General features: G+C 41.7%; 1 protein-coding gene across 1 annotated transcript in view; it reads left to right on the top strand.

Annotated features, from left to right (window-relative positions):
- Positions 1 to 1578: 1578 nt before the first annotated feature.
- The window catches only part of LOC126242953 (prostaglandin reductase 1-like), a 32235-nt gene continuing 17424 nt past the window's right edge, over positions 1579 to 16389 (top strand). The window contains exon 1 of the mRNA XM_049948128.1: positions 1579 to 1877. Within this exon, the coding sequence (XP_049804085.1) occupies positions 1677 to 1877 (201 nt within the window). The 5' untranslated portion in view covers positions 1579 to 1676. The remainder of the gene's footprint in view (positions 1878 to 16389) is intronic.

The following is a 16389-nucleotide window of genomic DNA, read 5'->3' as shown; positions in this document are numbered from 1 at the left end:
TTTTCTTTTCGACTTGAGCACAGCTGGTCTAAATTCTGACCACTGCTTTTTGGTAATGTAATTTTAGGGGTTCTCAAAATTTCATTCTGATAAAGACACACTTAGCAGGTGTCGAAACCAAGGTCAATGTACCAAAAAGTTATTTGCAACCGGTTGGCCATATAACCCTATGTTAGACCTCATATTTTATTTTACAGTCTCATAAAGGCCTCAGTCGGATTAAAGTTATTAGTTGACACTTACTTACAACAAATGTTAAGAAAAAAGACACGTTTTCATTAATCTTCTACCGGTCACTACCTTAAAACGGCTTACTCTCACAATACTCGAGTTGTAATTCGAGAACAACTAAATACGAAAATTTCTTTAACCACTCTTGTCGTCATTCTATTAAAACAAATCGTACCAATAACGGGTCGTTCTCTAAACATTCAATGTGCTGGTGCTTAGAAACAGCACATACAGGGTGGTCCATCAATCGTGACCGGGACAAATATCTCACGAAATAAGTGTCAAACGGAAAAACTACAAAGAACGAAACTTGTCTAGCTTGAAGAGGGAAACCAGATGGCGCTATGGTTGTCCCGCTAGATGGCGCTGCCACAGGTCAAACGGATATCAACTGAGTTTTTTTAAATGGGAACCCCATTTTTTATTACATATTCGTATAGTTCGTAAAGAAATATGAATGTTTTAGTTGGACCACTTTTATCGCTTTGTGATAGATGGCGCTGTAATAGTCACAAACGTATAAGAACGTGGTGTCACGTAACATTCCGTCAGTGTGGACGGTATTTGCTTCGTGATACATTACCCGTGTTAAAATGCACCGTTTACCAATTGCGGAAAAGGTCGATATCGTGTTGATCTATGGCTATTGTGATCTGGTTTCCCCTTCAAGCTAGACGAGTTTCCTTCTTTGTAGGTTTTTAGTTTGATGCTTATTTCGTGAGATATTTGGCCCGTTCACTATCAATAGACCATCCTGTATACACAAGGTGGAATGTATAACATAAAACCTACCGTAATGGGATTCTACCGAGCACGGAAATTGCAGTATGGTTTCTTACTCTCTGCTTGTGACATAGGTAGCGTTCTTGCTTTCTATAGGTTCTGCTTTAAGAGCCACGTTGCCGAAATATCGCAGAACTTATTTTGAGTTTCAAGTGACAAAATGGCTCCTCAAAATGAAATACCAGGACATGACGCCACAAAACTCTTAGAGCGGGACGTCAACGCTAGCTAACTCCCATGCGCCGACAGCTTAAAGCCTGCTAATCCTATGAGTTGTTGAGGGAAGAAAGTAAGGTTTACTCCAGTAAATATAAATGTGATTTGGATTTTTAATCATATATTAGTTACGGTTATTCCTGTAAACAAACTGTATTATTAAATAACACACGTCCCAGGGCCTTCACTGGCGTTCATGAATGACGCAGCGGTTCCTTCATTGCCGATCCGCACACCAGACGGCGGGCGCTATGCCGCTTCCGGAATGTCCTTGACTTTAGCGCCGTCTTATATATGTGACCGGATACGGGACGTAGCCTTGCAGAAGACGTCGCACTGGCTGCAGCTACGTGGGCACCTCAGCCGAGACAACACCTTCTTGACCCCTTCTTATGTCAGCTGAACAACTTGTAAAGTCGTGAAGGAAGCATTTCTCGCAGCTAGTTATGTCGAAGGCACGCAAGATTGTCATCGCAAGTCTCTTCACCGGAGAGCCGAAAGTCGACAACTTCAGTATCGAGGAAGAAGAGTTACCAGCGCTGCAGGATGGTCAGATACTGTGCGAGGCGGAGTACATCAGCGTCGACCCTTACCAGAGGGCGTACACGCATAAGCACAAGGTTGGGGCTACCATGATCGGATCACAGGTATGTAAGGTTTACTGTAACTAGTCGACCGTGGTTAACAGTTGCATTTCCAGTTGGTCTTCTGTGTCATGTTGCGCTACATGTATGGTTGACCCCCCCTCCCCCCTGCCATCACTTAACATAGCACAAGTATTCCACAATTCCACTCGTGGATTTCCTCGTCGTAGTGTGGTGAAGTCGATAGTAGCGCTAGATTACAGATTTCTGCTCCTAAACTTCGCTTGTACTATCAGTTGTGTAACTATCTGTGATGAAAATATTGGTAAACGAAAACGTGTCTTCATAGCTCAGTATTTGCTTTTCTAAGCAATTATGAGAACTCACTCGTAACTAATATCGTACATTTTTTTGACATATGTGCCAGCTTATTTTTGCCGGACTTCCGTAAAAATTAAAATAATTATAGATCGGCCTGACCCAACACAACAGCAATTCACTTTCAAGTTACGCTTGGCGTCTAGAAAAAAATTTTTAAAGACTTCTCTGTCCTACTAGTTAAAGGAAAGAGCTGCCACAAAACGAAGTATGAACAACTGTTCAAGAATTAATTTGTGTTACCTCACCGACAGCTCTAATTTAATTTATATTATCATTAAATTAAAACAGTTCGTTTTTTATTTATAGTTAATATATTTTAACGCGTACTGTTGTGATAGTAGCTTTGAGTGCATTGATATGTCCTAAAACCTGACTTCCATGTCAGAAAAATAAAATATGTGAAATTTTTACAAAATTAGGAAGAGCTGTTTAATGGTATATAATATGTCTCATCTTACGGGAATTTTCGTGATGAGTCCAAAATTGGTCTTAGATTTTGCGAGTCTGTGTTATTTCAGAAATGACATGAATGAAGGCAATACGTTTGGATTACTGTTGTATGTTAAAATATGGTTTTTCCTGCGTGTGCTGAATAAATGTCACTTCCGAAAAAGTCTATTATTGAATCTGATTATTATGCACCGTTTTCTGTTTTACATTAACGAAATGAGTTGGTCACTCATGAAACTTATTATCCTACTACGATTCTTAACGGCAGTCGATGTTCACTTCATGGTAACAAAATATTGGGTAAAGAATTAAAGTTGTTTTCATATTCGAAATTTGAGTTTACTTACAAGAAACCAAAAGCACCATTTCGTGAAGGTCGTATGGTATCGATTGAATCAACAAGCAGGCAGTCTTCATTTATTTATATAAATTATCTACAAATTACATAAATACCGCACTATATTACGTACAAGAACAGGATATAACGTGATTTAAATTTTTGTTGTGTTCAAAGAGTTCCTTGTTGTTGTCATGATCGGCTTTGCTTTGGTATTTGATATAACCTTCAAATGACAATGTGTGACTTAAAAGAACAAATTGATACGATTGCTCCTTATTAAATGCAACGACAAATTGCTGTAATCATTCACATTTATTTCTCTTTTCACAGGGCGTTTCGGAGAATTATACCTCCATCATAAGGTGATTTTATGTCAGTCATCAAGACATGGGTGTATTATATGTACGACTGTTAAGTAACCTTTGGCACTGCCTTTCATTACTAACAGGCGGCCTTTGCAGGCGTATTTACGTGACGCACATTTTATATAAACTGAACGAAGCACAGCTTAGCACACATTTGCTTGATTTTCATTCCACTTGTACAGATTGTATGTGGTATAAATACGACTGGGAAAACAGATTGTGATCAGTGATCACTGGAAGTCAGTGACACAGGTTGCCACAAATCGTACATACTATCCATTCATGCCTTAATCATTAACTTCAATACACCTGATGATAGAAATATAGTTCCTCAAAACTCATTCTGCAAAGAATAATAAATGTGGCTGCTTAGAGTAGTTTATAATTTAAAAACGTAAGTTTCATTAGAAAATATGTCACTGCTTTCAGTTGCTGCCGCAAAAGATGGAATAGAGATGTAATGTAACTGTGACCTGAGCATAACGTAATAGAGTCATTGCATACATTAATCCAGGGCTTAACAACTGGCCGGTTTTGAGCGCGAGTACTCGTGTCTGCTCAGGCACGTGCTCGCGAGCAGCTGCAAGGTCGCGGAGTAGGGAGGGAGGGGAGGGAGGGGAATGTGCGCTCACGTTTGAATAGGGCCGCAGCGTGCCTATTGAATTCGCGCCGACTGTGTAACGTTTAAAGTACTACGATCAGCTCTTAAGTCACTTCGCTGGTTAAGAATCACGTGAAGTCGCTGTTGTGTAACCCCAACCATGTTTTCGCAGTTCAACCCCCATTGGGAAGAATTGTATCTGTTTACTGAAAAAGATGGTGTTGCAAAATGTTTAGTATGTCACAAAACGCTGAATTCTTTTACGAAATTTAATTTGCACCGACATTATATGTCGTACCACGCGAAAGACTACGGACGTGGAAAATGTGATTGACCAGATCGTGCACAGGAAGTTATTAAACTTAAAAGGAAGCTATCCGAAGAAGATCTGGACGACGAAGAAAAATCAACTGAGGCAGCTCTCAGAGTGGGTTACAAAATTGCTTTGCTTCTAGCAAAATCCCTGCACCCCTTAACTGATGGCGATTTAATAAAAGAATGTTTGGTAGTTGCAGCGGAACATTTGTGTCCATCTCAAGTTGAACAGTTTCGGATTGTGCCATTATCTAACATGACCATTATGCGTCGCATACAGGACATGGCAGACGACGTCCAGAGCCAGCTTGCAAATATCTGTAAAGATTTTATGGCGTATTCTCTAGCTCTGGACGAAAGTGTTGATATCACTGGAACAGCGCAGCTTACTATATTTATTAGCGGTGTTAATAGAGATCTTCAGGTGAGCGAGGAGCTCCTCGATGTAGTAGCCATAAAGAACACTACAACCGGAGGTGATATTTTAAGTAGTGTTGAAGAAAGTGTTGAAAATATAGGATTGTCGTGGGATTCTTTAGTTTCAGTGTCTACAGATGGTAGAGGCATACACTAAGCTGATAAAATTATGTGGCACGTGTACATTCTCCTTTATTTGTTTCATTTGTCGCAGTAATAATTCGTGAGTGATATCCCTGCAGGTGACCGCGGATTTACATCGACTGGCGGCAGCTGTTGTGTGCCCCACGTGACTCTCCCCACTCTCCGCTCTGGTCCAGTAGTAGGGGTAGCGTGCTCGCGCTGCTCCGTGCTCGCGCCTTGCTGCTCACAGCTTGCTCCGCGAGCACGTATGTTGCGAAGCCCTGCATTAATCTGTTGCGGTACTACAGAAAAATGCTGAAGATTAAACGGGCAACTCACGTAACTAATGAGAAGATAATAGAACTGGGCAGACGAGATATTTTTGGTACAACCTAACTAGAAGAAGGGATCGGTTGAGGGAACAAATTCTGAGGCATCAAGGGCTCGCCAATTTAGTACTGGAGGGAAGCGGGAGGTGTAAAACTCGGAGACCAAGAGATGAATACATTAAGTAGATTCTGAAGAATATAGATTACGTTAGTTACTCTGAGATGAAGAGGCTTTCACAGGATAAAGTAGTGTGGAGAGCTGCATCAAACCAGTCTTCGGACTGATGACCACAACAACAACATTCGTAACAGTCACAGCTGAGTCTAATCTGAAATGTTCGCATTTGATTCTACTTATTGACTCATACAGCGATAATAAGCGATTTAGAATTTAACCAAAGGATACACCGTCCATTTAGCACCATTTTCTCCTCTTGCCTGTTTCGTCCAGTAACCCTGTTCACATACGAGAAGCTTAGTCAGTGTCGATTTGCTCAAAGATTCAGTGTATTCCTCGGATGCTTCAGTCTCGACAGTGGCTCTTGGGTTCTGTAGTTGCATGTATTACATTAAATGCAGTAGTGGATTTTTGTTCTCTTCTGGCGTTCGTCATTATCTTTCATTTCCACTGTATTTAGGTCCGGATTACAACGCGTATCAGTGACCTCATCCGCGATTCTTTAGCGAATCGAACTCTCGTGTGTAAAGCAGTTTCAAACGCCAGCTTGCTTTAGAAATGTGCTCGCACCTCAGAGTGTATGTATACTACTACATAAAGACAACTCGTTGTTTAACGTTGTTACCTAAAATAGCGAAAAGTACTTCCACGATTTTCTTCATATTTCCACGCAGTACTCCAATGATCATTCGGACGATCATAGACTATATATTTTTAAGATTATATAAATAGATGCATGGTTATTATACAAATGTGTGTGTGTGTGTGTGTGTGTGTGTGTGTGTGTGTGTGTGTGTGTGTGTGCGCGCGCGCGCTTCACATCTCCTCTTAAGCCACGGGACCGATTTCAACCAAATTTCCTACACATATACCACACTGTCAGCTCATAATCGATGTGGTGATAAGGACCACCCACCTATCAAAGGGGTGGGGGTGGGGATAATGAAAGTCTTTAGCACGCGACACGTGAATTCCCACATTTTATTCTTCCATTAATTGAGAATGAGAGGAATTATTGATGTGCAACGTACTTTATGTACAAGTTTAAACCCTTATGAAATTTTTCCTCTCCGTCAATCCCTGCAGAATGATTTTTCAGCGGTTCAAAGAACTGCAAGAGGCATGGCACTGTAATTTATTACTTCTTTACTGCTAACAGTATTCGCGATACATTCTACAGACAGTATGTGCAAATAACACAGGATTTAAGTGTGAAATTATACCATTATAGCCGGCCGGGGTGGCCGAGCGGTACTAGGCGCTACAGTCTGGAACAGCACGACCGCTACTGTCACAGGTTGGAATCCTGCCTCGGACATGGATGTGGGTGATGTCTTCAGTTAGGTTTAAGTAGTTCTGATGACCTCAGAAGTTAACTCCCATACTGCTCAGAGCCATTTGAACCATACTATATTACGACACAGAGTTCAGGAGATTTGATGTCATAAAAAGTGAGGTGCTTGAAAGTCTGCCGCATCATTCATGACTTCTAAATTTGTTACTTCTTTGCTACTATCTCTAGTCACTAAAATTTTCACAGACAGTGTTCACACATGCCGCTCGATGCACCTACAAAATTATATCATTGTGCAACACATAATTCATTAGACATGACGTCATAAATATTAAGCACCAGGCCAGATATTGTGTGATACAGGCGTGGACGCTCAGCAATAAATAAATACCTAGCAAACGACGTGCTTCTCCGCTAGTATGTAATTTATAATGGTGAACGTTATAACAAAAATCTCGAAGAGTTCTTGACCGATTCACTTTAGGGTTTTTACACTATACCATAATGAGAAATCGATCTGACATATGACATTTATGTTATTAATATATACAACATGTAAGTACATATGTAATATAAACAAACGGAGAATGAATCGCAATACGAGGGAGGAATTGCGCGACTAAACGAGGGTGTGTTTCTACATCTGAAAGATGATGCCTGTTCAAATTTCACGGCTTTGCTTTATACACGAGCTGTAACGGTCGTGAACATTCGTTACCGTTGAGGTCTGACGTGGTGAGATGATCTCTGTCAAGTATGCCTTTAAGGCGACAAAGATGCCATTATCAACACCTCGCTGAGTTTAAACGAGATCATGTAATATGGCCACCAGACGCCGTACGTTGCTTCTGCAATATTGCAGAAAGACTTGGCAGGAATGTACCAACTGTACCTGACTGCTAGCAGCGGTTATCAAGAGAATGTACGCTCGCAAGAGGACTGGCTTCCTGACGGTGAAGACAATCGTATTTGGTGTGTGGTTCAAATGGTTCAAATGGCTCTGAGCACTATGGGACTTAACATCTGTGGTCATCAGTCCCCTAGAACTTAGAACTACTTAAACCTAACCAACCTAAGGACATCACACACATCCATGCCCGAGGCAGGATTCGAACCTGCGACCGTAGCAGTTGCGCGGCTCCGGACTGAGCGCCTAGAACCCCGAGACCACCGCGGCCGGCTTTGGTGTGTGGCTCCGGCGAATAGTATTGCATCTGCAGCAGCAATTCATGCAGCTGTTGCCACACAATTACTTCCAAGGACAGCTCCGGGCCCGACGGCGTGTAGCGTGCTTTCCACCGACACCAAACCAACCCACTTGCGACTACAATAGCGTCCTGGGAGAGCTCCTTGGAGGGGAGATTGGAGGTCTATTGGTTTTTTGTTTTTTTTTTATAAAAGCTTCTTCTGACTAGGTTCCAATGATGGCCGTGTGTTGGTTAGAAGAAGGCTAGTTGAGGGCCTGCTGCCAACCTGTTTGCTTGATATAAGCACTAGACGCATACTTGCAATTATGACCTGGGTTGCGATTTCGTATGGCAGCAGGAACACCTTCGTGGGTATCCCGCGCACTCTGACTGCAAATTTGTACGTCAGTCTGGTAATTCAACCTGTCGTGCTGCCATTCATGAACAGCATTCCAAGATAGCCAACAAGATAACACTCACCCTCATATAACTGTTGTAAACCAATATCCTCCATAGTATGTCGACTGTTGCCTTGGCCTGCTGAACATATCTCCAATCGAGAATGAATGGGACATCATTGCACGGCAACTTCAGCGTCATTCACAAACCCTTCCTTTATTGACTGGCCAAGTGCAATAGGCATGGAACTCCATCCCACAAGCAGACTTTCGGCACCTGTACAACACAATAAATGCATGTCTACATGCTTGCATTCAACATTCTGACGGCCACACCGACTGATAATGTGCCAGAACTTTATATTTGCAACGGCTTATGTGGCGCTAACATTAACCTATGAGCTTGCAATTTTAATCACTTGCACATTTAACCTAGACAAATGTATTCCTGAAATTTCGTAGCTCTAAATATTTTTGATGCGGCAGATCTTTATTTCGACAGTATGTAAATGAGAAAAATTGTTACCAAAAACCTCGAAAGTTTTTGACTGATTTAATTCAGATTTTTGCACGATACTCTGATGAACATTCGGATGGACATGGGTTGTGTATTTTTTACATACACAATAATTAAGTATATATGTAATACATAAAGAGGGAAGCCATGTTACCAAAAATCTCAAAAAGTTCTGGACTGAATTACTTCATACTACACTCTAATGAACATTCGAACATAGGCTACTTTTTTTAGTGTGTATGATATGTAAATATATTTAATACAGAAAGACGAAACGTTGTTAGCAAAAATCTGGAAAAGTTCTTGATCAAATTACTTCATATTTTTACACGATACTGTTACGAAAATGCGAACAGACGTGGACTATATGGCACTTTTTGATATATACGACATATAAATACCATATAAATACAAATGCGACTAGTAAAGGGTAAAAGTTGTCTATTACTTCACATTTTTATCTTTGCATTGTGCATCAACACATTTAGAGACGGACAATTGATATATACATGTTTCCGTCACAATTTAGAGGTTTCTTTTTAAATCCGACTGCGAGAAAGAGAGAGCAAAACTTTACAGTGAAGATGTGCAGTTGTATTTTCTTTCTTGCAATTATTTTCAGCTAATGTGACAGGCCATGTAAACCTTAGACGATTGTTTTCCCCATACGAATACTTTTTACTTGTCAAAAAGTCTGAATAAAAATGGCTAGCCGTCGGTTTTACAGCAAACAGAAAGGTTGTGTTTACGGCTTATCGGTCGTGGAATCTGAATCGTCAGTAACTTCGTAATCCCACACCTTCACAGATTAAACATATGCAGAATACTGTCTTTGAAACTACTATCATCACTGATCAAATAGCTGGAGACTTTTTCCATATCCCGTATATCAATGGTACCAACCGATTTACACTTTCATTTTAAGTGACTTCAGTTCCCTATCAAGGTTCCGTTTACAATAACAATAAACAAGGCTCAAGGGCAGAGAGAGGTGTAGGAGGACAGAGAGAGGCGGAGGATGAGAGGAAATGGACGTAGAGACGCGAGGTGGAGAGCTGGGGGGGGGGGGGGGCGGGCGGGGGAGGGACGACACAGAGAAGAAGGTGGGCTTTATGGTGTGTGTCAAATCGATTAGCTATTGCGAAAGAACGCTGGGTTTGCTTGTAACGTTATGTCTTCCGGACTATGCGTCGTTCAATGATATAATATTGTTGGTATACTCAGTGATATATGTAAACACCGTCTGCATAATGTGTTGTGAAAGCAGTCAAACGTAAACAATTAATAAATTAAAACGGCCTACTTGATGTGATTGTTTTACTGCAGAAACAGCGAAAATGTACACACATGAAAAAATGTTTTGCATCACCTAGTTTCCGGGAGTTCTGAAACCTTAACAGAAAATGGGACTAGAGATCAACATAAACATCATTTTCGCCCTTTTTATTGGACATGAAAACACACATTCGATGTTGCACCACCATACAGATTGCTACACACACCTGTACCTCTAATACCCAGCAGCACGTCCTCGTGCATTCATGCATGCCTGTACTCGTCGTGGCATGCTATCCACAAGTTCATCAAGGCAATGTTGGTCCAGATAGTCCCACTCCTCAACGGCGATTCGACGTAGATCCCTCAGAGTGGCTAGTGAGTCATGTCGTCCATAAACAGCCCTTTTCAGTCTGTCCCAGACATATTCGATAGGGTTCATGTCTGGAGAACATGCTGACCACTCTAGTCGAGCGATGTCGTTATCCTGAAGGATCTCATTCACAAGATGTTCCTCACCAATATTCTGCTAATATGGTTGCACTATCGGTCGGAGGATGGCATTCACGTATCGTACAGCCGTTACGGCGCCTTCCATGAGCACCAGCTCTGAACTTCGGCCCCAAATAATGCCACCCCAAAACAGCAGGGAACCTACACATTGCTGCACTCGCTGAACAGTGTGTCTAAGGCGTTCAGGTTGACTGGGCTGCTTCCAAACACATCTCAGACGATTGTCTGGTTGAAGGCATAGGCGACACTCATCGGTGAAGAGAACATGATGGCCCGCATCTCGTGGTCGTGCGGTAGCGTTCTCGCTTCCCACGCCCGGGTTCCCGGGTTCGATTCCCGGCGGGGTCAGGGATTTTCTCTGCCTCGTGATGGCTGGGTGTTGTGTGCTGTCTTTAGGTTAGTTAGGTTTAAGTAGTTCTAAGTTCTAGGGGACTTATGACCACAGCAGTTGAGTCCCATAGTGCTCAGAGCCATTTGAACCATTTTTGAGAACGTGATGCCAATCCTGAGCGGTGCATTCGGCGTGTTGTTGGCCCCATTTGTAACGAGCTGCATGGTGTCTTGGTTGCAAAGATGTATTTCGCCATGGACGTTGGGAGTTAAATTGCGTATCATGCAGCCTATTGCGCACAGTTTGAGTCGTAACATGACGACCTGTGGTGGCACGAAAAGCATTATTCAGTACGGTGGCGTTGCTGTCAGGGCTCCTCCGTGCCATAATCCGTAGGTAGCGGTCATCCAGTGCAGTAGTAGCCCTTGGGTGGCCTGAGCGAGGCATGTCATTTACAATTCTTGTTTCCCTGTGTCTCATCCATGTCCGAAAAACATCGCTTTGGTTCACTCCGAGACGCCTTGACACTTCCCTTGTTGAATGCCCTTCCTGGCACAAAGTAACAATGCGGACGCGATCGGACCGCGGTATTGGCCGTCTAGGCACGGTTGAGCTACACACAACACGAGCAGTGTAGCTCCTTCCTGGTGGAATGACTGGAACTGATCGGCTGTCGGGCTCCTTTCATCTAGTAGGCACTGTTCATGCATGGTTGTTTACATCTTTGGGCGGGTTTAGTGACATCTCTGAACAGTGAAAGGGACTGTGTCTGTGACACAACATCCACAGTCAAAGTTTATCTTAAGCAGTTCTGGGAACCAGGGTGATGCAAAACGTTTTTTGATGTGTGTAATAAGCGATGAGCTTCTTCCGTTTCATCATTTTGTGGGGGATGTCAGCAAGAAAAAGTTTCGTAAGGGATTGATGTTATATGTAGAGCTAGTTGAAATACACGAAGAGTAGATCGCCTTAAAAACGATCCACAGGCTAGCCGGTACACCGAACCTCGACACAAATCCGCCGGGAGGATTCGTGCCAGGGACTGGCACGCCTTCCCGCTCGAGAATCAGTGCGTTAGAACTCGCGGCGACATTCGCACATACATACATACATCCCTTTTTAAAATATTTGTGGATAAGCCTTTTTCCGTCGTAGTATCAAAATGCTGAAAGCGTCAGATGTAGCCTAAGATTCTCAGCCATCCACACTTTCCCGTAAAATATTTCTGCTGTTTAAGTTGTGAGTCCTACATGCTGTTTCCAGAGTCATCTCGGCAGTAGTGACTTAGTAACAGCATTAATTATTAGTTCATCGTATAGTTACTGAGAAGAACGAGCAATTATTATTGTATTAGCAGCGAAGCATTTTTCGGAAGGTAGTACACCAAGGTTTGTTGCCGACAGTAATATCATCAAACGATGACTGCATTAGGAATTTCTTGTTAAGGCAGACACAGCACGTCATCTGGGGTGGAAGGCAGCTTCAGTCTTGGTTCTGGGGAGATCGTTGTGACCCATGGTGTTTATGCTGTACGCAGCCCCGCACGTAGCCCCCAGCACTCGAAATATCTGTGCTTATATCAGATACAATGGAAATTTTCTACTGCTAAGCTTTCTTAACATAATTTATTCTTGATTATGACTGAAAGTCAAGTGATAGAAGTTTCAGCCTCGGGCATGGAGGTGTGTGTCGTCCTTAGGTTAGCTAGGTTTAGGTAGTTCTAAGTTCTAGGGGACTGATGACCTCGGATGTTAAGTCCCATAGTGCTCAGAGCCATTTGACCCATTTTATATGTGGTTTCAACTCTTGCAAAGCAGAGTAGGTCGTGAGCACCTTCTTAGTATTACTAAATATCGAGATGAGTAAAGATTTCCAGATCACCCAAGGACAGCTTTGAGCTAATTAGCTTTTCTTTGTCTACAGTCTGTGCCATACAAGGAAAAATTTAGGGGCAATACGGCCACGGAACAGAACAGAATAGACTCAAGGTAAGTATCTTTGTTCGAAAACTTGTGTAAAGTAAACAGATGCCTTCCAAGTAGAAAAAATTTGCGAATGATTTCAGCAGGAAGGGTCACGTGGAGTGGAATAGACCTACCAAAGTGACAATGATCAAGCACATGTCCGAACAAATCAAGTAACACCTCCAACCACATAAAAAATTAAGACACTAGATAACTGGGGATTTTTCATCTGTCAACTTATAAGACAGCTCTCGACCCAGTTAGGTACTGGGAGTAAATTTTCAGTTTGTTCGGTATAACGTGTGTGTTTTATCAGTGAAGATGACAGTTTGGTTAGCCAATGCATTCAGTCTTTCGCATCCTTTCCTCGGGTGTACTGTAAATAGAAATAGAGTTGTCATAGCATCTCCAGTCACTGAAATTATTGAGAGTAATATGAATCATTTAATTCCTTAATTAATTGCTCCAAAAGTGAAATGCCGTTAAGCATTTCATCCACTCCATAAACATTTCCAAGCCAGAAAAATTTATTTAACGAGATAAAAACATACCTCTCTGCTAAACAAACAGTCGTTACTTAATATCGATTCTGTGTACAAAATGCTCACCATAGATCACATTTCGCCTTGGATAACACTGTTTTCAAGTAGACTACGTGCTAATTCTCAATCGTAGCGACCGAAGTTTGATCACTGGTTATTCACAGTCATAACATCCGACAGAATTCGTATCCATCCTTGCAATAAAACGAACAAATTTAGCGCCTTCCCTCCCTCTCCTCCCCCCCCCCCTCTCCATGACCTAATTTGAGAGTTGTGTGTACACTAATGTCAGTTATAACGTCGTAGTTCATTTAATATGTCAGGTAATGAAGAGGCGTGCCAAGCCATTCATTGTCGAGCGAAAGTGAAGTTTTCAGCCAACGCAGGCAGGTAAAGCTTCGCTCAAAACTGCAGTTTGATACAAGGACTACAGCAAATATTTGCAGCAATGTTCGAATGTTTTAGATCCTCTCTACGGCTTGACTCTACTGTGTAACATTCTGTTAGTTTCCATGAATTTTTTCGAGTTACTTGCTTTTCTACTGGCTAATAAAATTTACACTTGAGTGACAATGCTGTAAATTATATAATTATTTATCTTGTAGTTTTCCGGAAATTTAGGCTGGTAACACTTTCATTTATGACTAAAGACGAATGAAAACAGCAAATCAATTCTTGTCCGCCTGTCTCATCTGTTAGAAGGTTTAATCGAATTTGTATTTATATTAGAATATAAAAAGTGACAATAGGTAAAATTAGCTTTCCGATTTGGCCCGCCCCCACCTCTCCCCAGAAAATAATCCTGTGTGTGGGGCTGTTTGTATGTTAAGGATCTGGCAGGTAACATTGAGAGTAGCCTTAGAAGTTATGCAGAGTATACAGTTATCTATAATGGAGTAGTATCTGAAGAATGGTGCAAAAATATTGACAGATCCCGACAATATTTCAAGGAGTTGCAAAGTTTTGCACCTTGTTTTAAAATGTTCAAGACTGTAAATGTATGCACTTCACACAACGCCGAAACGGATTATACCGTGGGTAAAGTATATCACTACTGCGACAGTAGTTTATTCATGAATAAATAATGGGTGTAGTAAATGTCAGAGTATCAACTACAATAATCACATAGGCTCAATCGTAGGGCAACGGGGTGGCAGTTACCCGTGGTCGACCTGGGATTTGAGAACCACTCGAAACACTTCGTTACAATGCAAACAATATCTAGGAGAGTGACAAGTAGACAACAAGCGAAATTTACGAGGCAGCTTCCCACGGCTCACTGCGGTGCAACGACGGAAGAGCGAGCCAGCTCAAAGCCGACTGGTACCTAAAGGCTGCGGCTGCAGCGAGTGCCCTTGACGCGCTTGACCTCTTGACGTCAGCTATAATTTACTCCCAACTGACGGTCAATCTAGAGGTTTGCTGCGTGCCTTTCTCTGCTGCATACAGCGGCGCTAAATATAGGAACAGAACTAGGCAGCGCCTTTCTTAAGACGCTGGATTTAGATTCGGAAGAAACAGAACTCCGATTCCGATTGGGCACCATTGGTTTAGATTCTCCTTTTCTATTCTTACTAATTTGACGGCCATTTCCTTCTCCGGGCTTCGTTGGATTGAACTGCTTCTTAAGAGTTATGTTGTGGAGTCCTTGTTGTATAGCTTTCCCTCCTGATGAACACCACATTCAGTACCGGATGAGGTTGGAATACGGTGTATCATGACACGGTGATAAACTTGTGTCGGAGCTGGCAAACACCGCAGAAGTCTACACTTGTACATCTCCATCGTAAATATCCTGTTGTTACAGGTTTTACGCTCGTAGCGTCACTGTCTTTCATTAACTTGTCTGGTAAGAGCAAGACGTCTTATTTGTTAATGAAATATTCTGAAGGCGTGTCTGAACATTTCCTTGCCTACAGTATCCGTTTCTACTGAGGCACTTGGAAGAACAGATCACTCACTTCAGTCTTCGAACAGGGCCACTAACAAAAATTAAAATCATTTTGAATATAGTTACTGAGAAACATTATTTATGAACTAGAATTACTGCTCTTTGTCAGTGCTGTAGGAGGAGGTGTTTACATATAATGTTGTAGTCTTCTTTAATAAAACTTTTCATCTGGAAATATCGCAAGGATGGTACGTTGATCGATCAGTTACATGACCATCTTAATCGTCTGACTGGATCATCATCGTAACAGTCCCATCACATTTCCTGTAAATACAACACAAGTAGTTTTCAGCCCAGCGACAGTTATGGATGCAATTGTGTCTCTTAACAAAGGATCAGCGCAACCGCATATAAGGTATCTGAAGGAAACTGACAACTATAGCATCTGTTCAAATAGAAATGAAACAGTTCCTTCGGTTTACAAACAATACTACCATTGGCTTAGGAATCAACCACGTTTCATATGACTGTAAGGTAGTAGCGGAAATAACTTACATGCCAAGTACATTCTGACAGAAAAAAACATAGCTTTTATAATTTGGCCATATGAAGTATCTACCTGGAAACGTTTGTCTCACAGCCTATACAGTTACTCTGAACAAATGCGAAGTAACGCAAGAAAGAAAAAGTGATGACTCAATTTAATGCCAATTTATTCGTATTTACAGACACATTTCGTCAATGAACTACTGTCTTTGCTTCTACGAAACACCTTTGTTTATTATACATGTCTGTATTCCTTCTGCGCAGAAGACTGTTACGTCGACTGCCTTATTTTTATTTTGTACCGGCTAATCCTCATATTCACGGCACAGTGGAGTAGTAATTGTGTTAGGTATCTAAGTGGATAAATGACAGACTACAAATTCAAAAGTCCGATGTTCAATGATCCAATACTTAAACAGTTCGAGAACATTTTCAGTCACTTACCATTTCTTTTTTTTTAACTGCATGTCATGATTTGCATACGAAAAAAATTCCAACTTTCCCTGTGGTTTGGAGTCAGCCATAAACTGTAGGTCAACCTCATGTAGTATTTTAAGGAAAGTCATTAAAATGTCTAGAAGTATGCATATCCTGACAGAAATAAGCAATGCAAATAAT

This window comes from Schistocerca nitens, chromosome 1 (assembly GCF_023898315.1).
Source record: "Schistocerca nitens isolate TAMUIC-IGC-003100 chromosome 1, iqSchNite1.1, whole genome shotgun sequence".
NCBI lineage: Eukaryota > Metazoa > Arthropoda > Insecta > Orthoptera > Acrididae > Schistocerca > Schistocerca nitens.
The sequence above is the reverse complement of the archived record's forward strand: the minus strand, read 5'-3'. Positions and strand labels throughout refer to the sequence as shown.